Source organism: Pistacia vera, unplaced genomic scaffold, assembly GCF_008641045.1.
Source record: "Pistacia vera cultivar Batoury unplaced genomic scaffold, PisVer_v2 Contig109, whole genome shotgun sequence".
Taxonomy (NCBI): Eukaryota; Viridiplantae; Streptophyta; class Magnoliopsida; order Sapindales; family Anacardiaceae; genus Pistacia; species Pistacia vera.
Window position 1 is genome coordinate 685,658 of NW_022195126.1, and position 13,215 is coordinate 698,872.

Below are 13,215 nucleotides of genomic sequence, written 5' to 3' on the forward strand. Positions count from 1 at the left end.
GGTTAAACTCTTCTAAGTGAGTTTCTTGTTATTGTGATCATCCTCCTTCAAATGGAGATGGAGTCCTTATACACCGTCTGATAATGGCTAGGAGTTGTTGTACGGGATAGATTACAAGCATAATCCCTTGTAATCGGATCTGAGTCAATCCCTCCCATGCTTAAGTCTGAACACTATGCTTAATATTGATATACTTATTAGGGAAGTATCTGATGTGGAGCGACACGTGGGGCAGGCTCAACTGTTAGATCCTGGTTTGGGTGGAGGAAAGGTGACCCAAATCTGGTCGTCTAAGAGGTCATGCACAAAAAGGGGTAATTTTGTTGATTCTCCTTAGCCTTAGGTTTTGGTTGTTAAGGTCAGGAGATCTCAAGGGAGGTGAGAAATTAATTTTCAAAGTAAAGGGGGTCTTAAAATTAGGAAAAAGTTGAGGGAGGTGAAGGAATCTTGTAAAATGAATGAAATTACTACTTCAGTTATCTTTAAATTGCCGCGCGTTTCTTATAGTTTTAAGTTATAATTCGAGGCGAAATCCTCGTGGTAATCATCGATTCTCCAGAAATCTCGCAATGCAAATTGAAACAAACACATGCATGATGGATCCAGAAGCCATGTGTGCAGTAGATAATGTTCTTGTACAATTTCTCTCTGGTTTGATCGTTTAATCAGAAGAGCTTTCCTCTTCGGTGATTTCCACATAAATAATGACGGTGAAGCAAGATGAATAATAACATAAGCTTGTACAATTTGCACAAGACCTTCTCCCTCGCCGAGCCAACGCGTCCTGGTGGAACCGAATCCACGACCCACAAAGGACTTTATCACAAAATGGAACCATTTTTCTGGTGATCTGCTGTAGCGTTGTATTTAGACCCTCGTATCTTTTTACCATCTCGCAACGATTGCTTGACCATCGATCTCAATTTAGGCATCGGGGTCCTTCTTTAGGACAGTGACGGACGCATTCTTTCTCTCGCACATTTTTATCAAGTTCAGAACAGCATTTGTGGCACCCAGTTCCAGGGTTTTTGGCAGGGGAGAGCTCGTCAAGGATCCAAAAAAGATTGCCAGCCGCACTTGAAGTCTGAATTTGCTATGGATTTAGCTGCAGCCCTCCTCCCACAGGTTATTTCACAGAATGGAATTTTAGATTTGTTAAATAATATTATTTACTTGGCGTTGCTTTGAAATGCAGCTTGTCATCTGGTTCGTAATTCAGTACTCATATACAAACAGCTGAATATGCAAACACATCTTCTCTCATTGTTCTGATTCAATATGTTCCGAATTTCAATTATATTCCTCTTAACAGACGGATTATTAAAACGGCTGGAATTGTGGCCAAAAGTCCGTGGTCAGGCTCTGTTACAATCTCCTATGTACATGCTTATGAGCCATGTGAGCATTTATATATTCAATTTCTAATATCCCGTTTATCATCATTTGTCTCTGTTATTTGATTTAAATTTTCGGTGCAGCTTCTTGGAGCTGTATGGTATTTGTTTCTATGCAGCGGCAGTATGAGTGCTGGTCTATCGAATGTCAAAAGGAGAGTAATATCACCAACGCTCAGCCTTGTATTGCTTCTTTTCTGACTGTGAAACTAAGTACAAACATGAACGCGAGCTTGGTTTAAGGCCACTATGGTGCTCCGCAATTGTGATGCTAAAGATGATGATAAGTTTCAGTTCGGAATATACGCTGATGCTTTTAATAAGATGTTGCTGAATCAACTTTCTTAAAAATATTTTATTGCCTCTGGTGGGGGTTTAAAAACGCTGAGGTATATGGTCAGTTACAGGGAAAATCTCATGGAAAACTTCTGTTGTAACTTTCTTTCTCAATTCAACATTCTAATTTATGTTTATCCAAGAGATATTCAGTCTTCATTCTCAAATAATTACATCCTTCGTTTTAAATCATCGAAATCCGGTTTGTTATTAAAGCTATACGAAAAAACCAGGAATCACCTTAGATTTTATTTCTAAAAAGATTATGAAGAGAGGAGTCCCTGTTATCTTGCTTCTTATACTAATTAATAGAAAATGGTATAGAAATATTAAATTTGATGTTTTGACTGTAATACAATTTCAACCATTTCTGTGTGTGAGTTGCTATGGGCAGAATCTTGAGACGAGTACTTACGGGTGAAACAATATTCAGCATTGTTGTCGCATTGGTGGTCTAATTCTGTTCTCACATTCATAGGCAAAATGCAGGTATGGAAAAATCAGTAGAGTTCTAGACAAGATGCTCTCAGTGTTTAATTAGTCTGATTTGATAATTTTTTTTCTTCTTAAAGACGTATTTGCAATCCACAAACGCTAGACTAGAGGGTGGAGGGTTAGAAGAAAAGATACAGAAGAGTGGATGAGGCACCGGCAATTGCCCCAAGAGCTGCAAGAACGGGTACGCCGGTTTGTGCAATACAAATGGCTAGCCACAAGAGGAGCTGATGAAGAATCCATTTTGGGCTCTTTACCTTTGGATCTTAGGGGTCAAATTCAGAGGCATCTCTGTCTAGCTTTTGTTCAAGTGTAAGTCCTATGCCTTGTGCCATTAAGTAGCTGAAAAGGGAACTCTTCCGGAGGTTATTAATTCATATATCCAATCCAATGGTTTATTCAGGTTCCATTTTTTGCACAAATGGATCCGCAGCTCTTAGATGCCATATGTGAACGTCTCTACTCATCCTTGAATACCAGAGAACATTCCTTATTCGAGAAGGCGATCCGGTGAGCGAGATGCTTTCATCATTAGAGGTCAAGTAGAGAGCTCCACAACCAATGGAGGAAGGGTAGGATTTACAATTCTATTGTTCTCAGAATTGGTGACTTCTGTGGTGAAGAATTACTGACATGGGCCTTGATGCCAAACTCTACACCAATCTTCCTATTCAACTAGAACAGTCAGGTCCATAATGAAGTTGAGGCCTTCGCACTTCGAGCTGAAGACCTTAAGTTTGTTGCAGGCCAATTAAGCGCCTTAATAGCAAGAAACTCAGCATGCTTTCAGATACTACTCTCACCAGGGAGGGCTTGGGGAGCTTATTTATACAAATTGCATGGAGACGCTATAAAAAGAAGGAGGCGATGGAGTTGGCTATGGAGGAGGGCTTATTTGAAGAGGAGTATTACAGTGATGAAACTCCTGAAGAAAGTAATGAAGATAGTGTTCTGCTGCCGAGAGGACATGTCAGTGGAGGGTAGTGCAGTCAATGCCACTCTTACTGGTAGAGTACTTAGTGGTAGAGTATTTCTTCTAGATTAAGTAGCACAAGAGGTTAGCAGGAGGTTGTCAGATTATGACCCTGATGGATCTACCTTAAAAATGCCCAAATGTTTAAGCTCAGGATCCTGATTTCTCTAAAGACCAGTAAGATTGTTGATCCTCTACAAGAAACAATTATACCATAAATAGAAGACAAATTGACAACGAGTTTTTCGGAATATTTGAGAACTTCAATTTAATCTGTTACTGAATTCAGGATATGCAAGTATTTTTAGTCTTATTATCTTTCCTTCCACTTTGCCCTCTTCTGAGCTATAAGAGTCAGGAATTTCAGAGTTGTTCTTTCAACTCAATGAAAAAACTGGAAATGAAGAATAGTCATCCATCAGAAAAATGTTATACGACTGTGGACATACACTATCTTCTTGGCCTGTTTCGTTCACACTTATCAAGTCTGAATTTACATTAATTATTATTGAACTTAAAAAAGACATTCACACTCACTTGAAAGTAACAAACAGGAAAGAAAGATAGAGGATACTGCTTTGCATACGGTTCCACACGCAAAAGGGAAAAAAAAAAAATAATCATGGACACTGTATCATGACGAGGTTTCTTTGAATTTCTGGGTTTCTCTGTATCATTTTAAATGGTCATGAACAGATCTGGTAAAATTCCTCTGAGCTTGATTGTCACTTGTGGTGGGTAGTTTAAACGTCACGTCAAAATTTCAAAGTGGGTCAATAATTTTTCATTAAAGTTTTGATGGACTTTTTCCTAAATTATTGGTGCTACATGCATGCTTTAAAATACTATTTTATTATTAAAATTTATATTTTAATAATTTATTTCATCTATAAATTTTTAAAATATTATTTTATTACTAAAATTTATATTTTAATGACAAATAAAAACCAAAATTGATCTAACATATTAAGACTTTTGAAGAGAGAAGGCCGATAAATCTTTCGGTGATGGAATATTAGATTTTAGTAATTAAGATTAATTAAAATTTGATTTAGAAGAGACATCGGTGTAAACTCTAATCGTTCGATTACCAGCGAATGGGGGTGTCAATGAGAATAAGGTTTGAAAGGTTTTGGTGAGTGAAGATCGAAAAAAAAATAGTGATGATGTAGGATTACAATAATGTTAAAATCAAAAACGAAATATAAATTTAAATTATAAGATGACATTTTAAAAACTTCCGGGTGAGAAAGTCTCTTAGACTATTATTTGGGTGAAAAAAAATAGTAATCAATGGAAGAAGGCCATGTAAATAAGAGGTGAAATGAAAGTCGAGCTAACATGTGCAAGTTGCAACAAGCTAGAGCGTAGTGTCGATAAATTAAACATTTTAGGCTGTTTTGTGGACGTTGCACTGGATTTTTTTTTTTTAAATCAAAAGGAAAAAAAAGAAAGTGAATGACATAGCGGACCCCGTGGGGGTGCGGGTCTGTTTTCTTAAAATAGCGCGCCTTACTGCAGTCTGCAGGTCCAAAACAGAAGGCACCTAAAGTTTGACCAAAGACATTAAGATTTGGTTTAGGTATTAGGGAATCAGGATGACACCGATATGGAACCATTTAATAAAATATCACAACATTTTCTCGATTGTGTAAAATAGAAATAAGATATTTAAAGCAAAAAATATCTATTACTTTTCAACCTCTTATGACATGACCGTCCAATTGGAATTAAAAATAAAATAAAATTTGATTTTATCCTCATATTTCTTTTCAAATGGCATGTCTCTTTCTTTCTCGGGGATTTATTTAAATAAAAAATTATATTATAGTTTTATTTCTTTGCCTTGGTTTTAAGCAACACAACAGCAAATAATGATGCACAATAATGTTATCTTTTCCTATCTTTGGTGTTTTAATGATTTGTTTTCCATAATCAAATTATTAATTGGGGTTGGTATGATGTTACTATTAATAGCGCTTCTAACTTCTCTTCTCATCCTAATTAAACTGCCATTACCAAACAAATTATTGATTAAGACACCTTACCTTACCTTACCCTAATACAAATAAATAAAATTATTTAATTTTTTCTCACTAGTGAATATATTCAATTTAATTATCCTGAGTGATTGGATAAAACTACAAAGACTCTTGGATGTATTACTCAAAAGATCATGAATTTGATTCTTTTCAATTGTTATTAAAGGTGATTACTGAAAAGTTTATTCGATTGTAACTTCATCACTTCAAAGGAATAATCGAGATACGCATAAACTAGTCTGAACACCTTTAATAAAAAAAAATAATATTTTACTTATAATTCAATCTCATAAACCTTTTCTTATAATTTTAACGTGATACTTCGTAATAGAATAGATAAAAACAAATTATTCCATCTCATTTGTCATATCTCTTACAGTGATAAAAACAGTATAATTTTACTGTTAAAACGAGTTTAATAGAAAAGGACGAGGGCCACGTTGCCTCCACAAACGAGCCTGGCCATCGATAATAACAACATCGTTTTTATGTCTTGTGGTGATCATCTTTTTCTTCAGCCAAATTGTCGTCTTTCTTCACGCCACTAAACTATCTTATCTCTTTTTCCTTTTTTTTGTTTTTTTTTTAAAGGAAGAACGACATGACATTTTTCCACTCAAGGTTTGATGAAACCACCTTTCTCACCTGTGCTCTATTTTCGTTAGATTTTATTATTACTTTCTATTAATATTTAATTAATTTTTAAATAATTTATTTTTTAACTAATTTATTATAAATTAAAATTTAATTAATTTAAAATCTTTATTTAATTATTTATTAGTTCAAATATAAAGATGTATTTTTTATTTATTTATTTAATTAATTAAGAATATCAATTTTTATGTTAATTAATAAAAATAAAAAATATTATAAATAATAGTAATGTGATATTGATGACATATAAATAAATATTAAGATTATTTAACTTTAAACAGTTTTATAACATTACTCTTAACTTTTTAAGTGGGGTTAACTATTTTTTTTTTAATTTTTAATAGTTAACGTTTTAACTAATTAAAAAATAAAAAAAATTTATAAAGTAAAATATTTAAGAATTTTTTTGTTTTTTTAATAAAATATTAATAAAAAACACAATAAAACTAAATAAAAGATGAGAAAATATCATTTTAAAATTTGATGGGTGAGAAAGTGACGTGTCACTAAACCTTGGGTGGGAAATTGTGTTCTCCCTTTTTGAAAGGTGCAGTTTGGGCTCCAAACATTATATTATTTTTAGATATTTGAATAATAAATAAATATAGGTAACAATTTTGGATACAGAAGAGTGGTGTGTGTAAAAAGTGACGCACTCAAAGGTCATGGTAAGAGTTTGAGAGCTGAAGAGATAGACCGGTGTTTGTTTTGTTTAATGTTTTTATCTTTTTATGCAAGCTTTAGCATAAAACAGACTGAAGAAGAGTTAGGCCTCCCAGTTTTCAGGGTTCAGCCATGGCAGCTCGCAGAATCTCTTCCTTGCTCTCTCGTACACTCTGTGCTTCTTCTCCTTCGCTGCTTCACTCTCTAGGTGACTACCTTGCTTTGCTCTTTTTCTGTCTTTTCTTTTAATTGGTGACAGCCTTCTGTTTGTCACTTCATGGTTTCACCATTGGGAGTTTAGCTGTGTCGCCTTAATTTATACATGCAAGATAAATCTGATATACCCTCTGTTTGGTTAACTAAACAAAAGAAAGGAAAATATATCATGGTATTATTGCTTTGGATTGTCTGGTTGCTTAATTACTAGTTTATTTTATTTCTTAATTTTCGGTGGACTTTATAAAAGAAATTAAAACAAATTATTGTTTGAAATCTGGTAGAAGTTCACCAAGGACTGGTAGAACTGTTTGGGATACATCTTCGACTGATTAGTATATTCATTATTCAATAGAAATGGTAAAATCAAGACCTGACAACATAAAATTAGAGATTTTTTACTCCATTCTTCCTTCTTATTTACTATGTGTATTTCTTCAAAGAAAACTAATGGAGTTTTCTTTTGAATTTTATATTAGAACTCACTTTGTTTACAATATTTAAACTTCTCAGGAAAAAACTCTTGCAGGGGAAGAGGCATCAGCAGGTTTAGCACTGCTGCTGTACTTGAGGAGCCAATCACTCCACCTGTTCAAATAAATTACACTCAGAATCTAATCAATGGGCAATTTGTAGATGCAGCATCAGGTAATGCCTTATTTTTATTTTTTATTTTTTGCATTACTCTTTTGAAATGATTATTCCGAGAAAGGGTTGGGTTCAATATATCTGTTGCCATGAACGTGGTATAAAGCTGCAAATTCTTTTGTCCTCAGGAAAAACATTTCCAACCTACGATCCTCGTACTGGAGAAGTGATTGCCAATGTTGCTGAAGGTGATGCGGAAGATATCAACCGTGCCGTTGCTGCTGCTCGCAAGGCATTTGATGAGGGACCATGGCCCAAGATGACTGCTTATGTAATAAATTTTCTTAAATTTTGGGATGGCTGTTGTATCGCAATCTGATGATTTCTGATTTCTTTAATGTTTATCTATGCCTTTTATTCAGGAAAGGTCGCGGATATTGTTGCGCTTTGCTGATTTGGTCGAGAAACACAGTGATGAGCTGGCAGCTCTAGAGACATGGAACTGTGGGAAGCCCTATGAACAATCTGCCAAATCAGAATTACCAATGCTGGTTCGCATATTCCACTATTATGCTGGTGGGTTTACTAGAATGTATTTTATTTAACTTTATTATCTCTTGTTGAGTGTCAACTGATTTTCTCTTACAATTATCTAGGTTGGGCTGATAAGATCCATGGACTGACAGTTCCTGGTGATGGAAAATATCATATTCAAACATTGCATGAACCAATTGGTGTTGCTGGTCAAATTATTCCATGGAACTTTCCTCTTATCATGTTTGCTTGGAAAGTTGGACCCGCTCTAGCATGTGGTAATACTATTGTTCTAAAGACTGCAGAGCAAACACCTCTGACCGCACTTTACGTAGCGAAGCTGTTCCTTGAGGTAGAATTTAAAATATTTGTGGTATATTATCTTTATCAAGGAGTTTATGTGATCATATTTAAGAAGTGGTCTCCTTCTTGCGTATTATGCTCTATATCAAGGGATGCTCAAACAATTGTAAGTAAGGGGGTTCAAAATCGATTAACCGCTTTTTTGAACCAAACCGTTTTTTCGGTTCGGAAAAATTCCTAAACCGAAACCAAATCGGTTAATCCTTTTTTTTTATAAAACTTTTTATTTTTTCCTAAATTAAATTGTAAATATAAACAATATATATCCAAATAAAAATTAAACATTTATACATATCCATTGACCATTACTAACAATACATTAAAAATATTATTATTATTTTTATTTAATATATAATAGTTATTTTTATTTAATATATAAGATATATATATTTGTAAAACCGGTTTTGGTTAACTACTTTTTATTTTTTTCTGAACCGAAAATCTGGTTTTCTGAATTTTTCGAACCGTAACTGAATCGTTTTTTCGGTTAATTGGTTTTTCGGTTCGGTTTTTACATTTTTTTTAACACTCCTAATTGTAGCATTTAAAATATTTATAGTATATTATCTTTATCAAGGAGTTTATGTGATCATATTTAAGAAGTGGTCTCCTTCTTGCGTATTACACTCTATATCAAGGGATGCTCAAACAATTGTAAGCAATCAGAAAAAAGTGTCTTACTATGGATGGTTGTTATGCATTGCCAATGAAACATGAAAGAAGATGCTAAACGTGTGTTAATAAGTTTGGATATTGCAATTCCTCTACCTATATTATTGTTCTGCATGATTTTTCTATTTTCCTGTTGTCACTTTAGTACGGTTTTTGAGCTTCTAATCAAAACTGCATCCTGTCACAGGCTGGTCTTCCCCCAGGTGTTCTGAATATAGTTTCTGGCTATGGTCCAACCGCTGGTGCGGCTCTTGCCAGCCATATGGATGTGGATAAGGTGTATTTTGAGCTTTAACATCCTTGCTCATCATTTCTATATGCATAATGGTGTTAAGTTGGGAATTTAATAGCTTGATGAGTTGATAACCTAATCAATTATGTGGACACAAATCGACCTGGTCTTTTGGAACCCAATCTGAGCATTTGCCACTTACATTGGGCATTGTTTTATTATAAGCTGAGCCGTGCTTCATTATCTCATGGTTTTTAGAATCCCAGTGATTAATACCATGACCACTACTATTGTAGCTTGCTTTCACAGGATCTACCAAAACTGGTCAGATTGTTCTTCAATTGGCTGCAAAAAGCAATCTTAAGTCAGTGACCTTAGAGCTTGGAGGGAAATCACCTTTCATAATATGCGAAGATGCTGACATTGACCATGCTGTGGAGCAAGCGCACTTTGCTTTGTTCTTTAATCAGGTTATTTTTGTGAAATTTTCTGCGTAGAGCTAATTTGCAGCATTTGAGCACATTAAAAATATAAAAGTTTGCTGCCTGTAGGGACAATGTTGCTGTGCTGGGTCTCGTACTTATGTACATGAACGTGTATATGATGAGTTTGTGGAGAAGTCAAAGGCACGTGCCATTAAACGTATTGTTGGTGATCCTTTCAAGAAGGGTATTGAACAAGGTCCTCAGGTACTCCTCTGCTCTCAGCCCCTTTCTCTTTTTCTTTCTTTGCAATATGATAAGTGTAAAATGTTTGACTTATTCCAATAAATTATAGTATATTCATATGCTGTGTGGTAGACACTCTGAAATAGCCTCATAGAAGTTTCTCTAGGGCTCAGTTTCAGCTTAACTGTGGGTACTGCTACCCAACAAAAGTCAGCACCGAGAGGGTCCATTCATCGTATCTCCAGATTGACTATAGTTACATAGAGTGCATAACACTAAGACTACTAAAATGCCTTTGCTTTCAGTCAGACGGAAATTATGCTCTCCCTACAACTGCATACTAATTCTGATCTGCAGTTTTGAGAAAGTTTTATGAAACTATACATATATGTCCTCTTCATCCAATTCAGTGTAACTATAAATTTACATCAAGTACTTGAGTTGCAAAGTGATACCTCTAATAAACCCTATCAAACTCTCAGATCGACTCAGAGCAGTTCCAGAAGGTCCTTAGGTACATAAGGTCAGGCATTGAAAGCAATGCAACCCTTGAATGCGGAGGTGACAGATTTGGCACCAGAGGATACTTCGTTCAGCCTACTGTCTTCTCAAATGTTCAGGTACTATTCATTTATCTCCTATAATTTCCTCTGAACATATGTTTTCATGTGATTATATCTAACGTGCTGATTACATTTTAATAAAATAGGACGATATGTTGATAGCACAGGATGAGATCTTTGGCCCAGTGCAATCCATATTGAAGTTCAAGTGAGTAAAAACCATTTGTTATATTTTGACATCAGTTTCATTAAAGGCATCTCATCATAATTATCAAAACTAATGGTATAGCTGATTGGATGTTAAGTATAAATGTTGTGGTCATGAATGATTAAATAAGACCATCTCCATGACACTTGACAGTAATCTTGTAATATGTTGATCTCTATCAGGGATATCAATGATGTGATAAGAAGGGCAAATACGACACGCTATGGTCTAGCTGCTGGAGTTTTCACCAAGAGTGTAGAAACTGCCAACACAGCGATGCGGGCATTGAGGGCTGGGACTGTTTGGATTAACTGCTACGATGTGTTTGATGCTGCGATACCATTTGGTGGATACAAGATGAGTGGCATCGGCCGGGAAAAGGGAATCTATAGCCTTCACAATTACTTGCAAGTGAAGGCAGTTGTTACTCCTCTGAAAAATCCAGCGTGGTTATAGTTTTTTGAGTTTCACCATGTCCTTGCCTTAGCTTCACTGCTCAGAACGGTAATATCATAAGAAAGTATGGTTGTAATTATGCAGTAAGTGACCATATCCTTAAGAGAACTAGCTCATTTCACTTGGTTGCTCAAAGGACAGTTTGATTGAGTATATATGAATGGTGTTGTATCTCTCATCTTCCTGGTTTAAATAACGTAATTAATGCGGATAAATTATGTTAAATAACTATTTGTCATTGCACGTGCTTATGCGTCTAATTAAGCTTTTAGAATGGATAATACAATAATAATTCAAGATGATATCAATATATATCATCATCGAATCCTTAAATCCCCAATTCTATCAAGGGAGAGTTGCCTATAGGGTTGCCTGAAGAGTAAACGACATGTTCCCACCCAAGGTTTGACAAAATCTTAAGTTGGTACGTCAAGTTTTATTTATTCTATATTCCCACCCTTAAAATAACACTGTTAACAGTTTTTGTGGTTGTGAGGGTGTAATTATCATAATGCCCTTAACCCTAAATTAATAATTATATTTTAGCCCCTAAATTACTAAAATTATAAAATTAACCATCTTATTTTGAAATTACTTCAATTACACCCTCAGTGACTGCGCACCGTCTCAATTTTCACCGGATCTGGGTTGTTTCCGATGATGGCGAAACCCCTGGTCACCTCCATCATCTTCCCCATCGTCTGTCATCCAAAACTCCTCTGATTCCCTACTCATTGACCTCTCCAATCGACGGTGCCGTCAGGGTTAGGTTTTCGTCATTCTTTGCTGGATTCCGGTCGATTCTGGCGATGAAAATCTAATTCGACGTCACCACTACAACCAACATCTCCTAATCTACAAAACCCCTATGTCCCAGCAACCGTTTAGTGGTCCTTCGCTGGTAGAGATCGACGAAAAGCAGCCGCATGTGGTGGCTGTTGTGGCTGGCGATCGGTGAGTGATAAGGGGTTATCAAGGGGATGGTTTTGTAGAAGGGAGGATGAGGGTTCGAATGGTGGTGACAAGAGTGATTTTGGGTGGAAGAATCGTCGGAAAAGGGTGAAAACGTCAGTGGTGAGGTTGGCTAACGTGCGTCGGAACTTTTTCGAGGGCTGCGATCTGCTAATGTGAGCCTCCTCTATAAAATGACCAATTTACCCCTGAGCCGTTATATCTAACTATTTCCCGTTACCTTAAGGGTGGGAATATGAAATAAATAGAACTTGGCGTACCAACTTGGGATTTCATCAAACCTTGGGTGGGAACATGTCGTTTACTCGTGCCTGAATTATCGAAAATGAGATGAAAATTACAACTTAGAAGTAGGGGTGGCAATGGCATCCCTACCCCTACAATATGCTAAAAACCTAAACTTAGATTTGGGTTTTATCATATAAAATAATACTTAGGGTGCGTATAGTTCAGAAAATATTGTAAAACTAGGAATGTTAAATTAACGTAAAGATAAATTACTTTAAAGATTATTAAGAATGTTTAGAAAAATATGGTTGGTTAGGTTGGAATAAATTGGTGGGTATGTTGTATTATTATGTTTGATTGGAAAAAGTAAATTAGTAGATATGTTATATAGATTACTAAATTGTTCTCCTTTTTAAATAGTAATATAAGATTATTATAATTATTATTATTTGAATAATTTCTTTTAATCCGCTACATTTGAGATTTTTTCAAAACACCTTAGAAAATAAAAATATTCAGATTATCACCTGTATAATCAGCAATAATTACGATTGGTTTTGAAAGATTATTAGAATCTTATATTACTTGATAACCAAACATGATAATTTAAGATGCCATTACTCAATAACGAGGGATAACCCCGAAACCAAACACCTCCTTGATATTTTACAAAATATTCTAATTATAATTCATATATTAAACGCGGATCTAAAGTCCCCGTCTAGGCCCAGTCGGATTGCAATAACTCGGGCCTAAACTAATCCGAGGCTGGCCCAGGATGATCCGAGTGAGCCTAAGGTTTTAGGAGTCCTTTTGGAATGGGAAGGACAAGTGTTACGTACTTTAAAATTTAAATGGAGTCTGAAACAGAAATGCACTCGGCTTATGTTTGAATCAATTATTAACGGGCACGTGACGTCCATTCCCATTTGGTTCCAAATCAACTTAACTTTTACAC

General features: G+C 35.3%; 1 protein-coding gene and 1 pseudogene across 1 annotated transcript; both read left to right on the forward strand.

Annotated features, from left to right (window-relative positions):
* Window positions 1-569: 569 nt before the first annotated feature.
* On the forward strand, window positions 570-3,379 carry LOC116136635 (annotated as a pseudogene).
* A 3,237-nt stretch (window positions 3,380-6,616) lies between these two features.
* On the forward strand, window positions 6,617-11,228 carry LOC116135665 (aldehyde dehydrogenase family 2 member B4, mitochondrial-like). The gene is made up of 11 exons (XM_031421386.1): window positions 6,617-6,765; window positions 7,287-7,421; window positions 7,550-7,692; window positions 7,784-7,937; window positions 8,018-8,247; window positions 9,118-9,207; window positions 9,459-9,632; window positions 9,714-9,851; window positions 10,313-10,450; window positions 10,540-10,601; window positions 10,784-11,228. Exons 1-11 carry the CDS (start codon window positions 6,690-6,692, stop codon window positions 11,055-11,057), a joined length of 1,614 nt encoding a protein of 537 aa, XP_031277246.1. The 5' UTR covers window positions 6,617-6,689; the 3' UTR covers window positions 11,058-11,228.
* Window positions 11,229-13,215: the final 1,987 nt, after the last annotated feature.

Excerpts from the sequence above, each read along its gene's own strand:
- LOC116135665 (XM_031421386.1), top strand. The coding sequence starts at position 6,690 with ATGGCAGCTCGCAGAATCTCTTCCTTGCTCTCTCGTACACTCTGTGCT. Across the intron at positions 8,248-9,117 it reads TAGCGAAGCTGTTCCTTGAG|GCTGGTCTTCCCCCAGGTGT; the intron begins GTAGAATTTAAA and ends ATCCTGTCACAG. Across the intron at positions 10,602-10,783 it reads CAATCCATATTGAAGTTCAA|GGATATCAATGATGTGATAA; the intron begins GTGAGTAAAAAC and ends GATCTCTATCAG.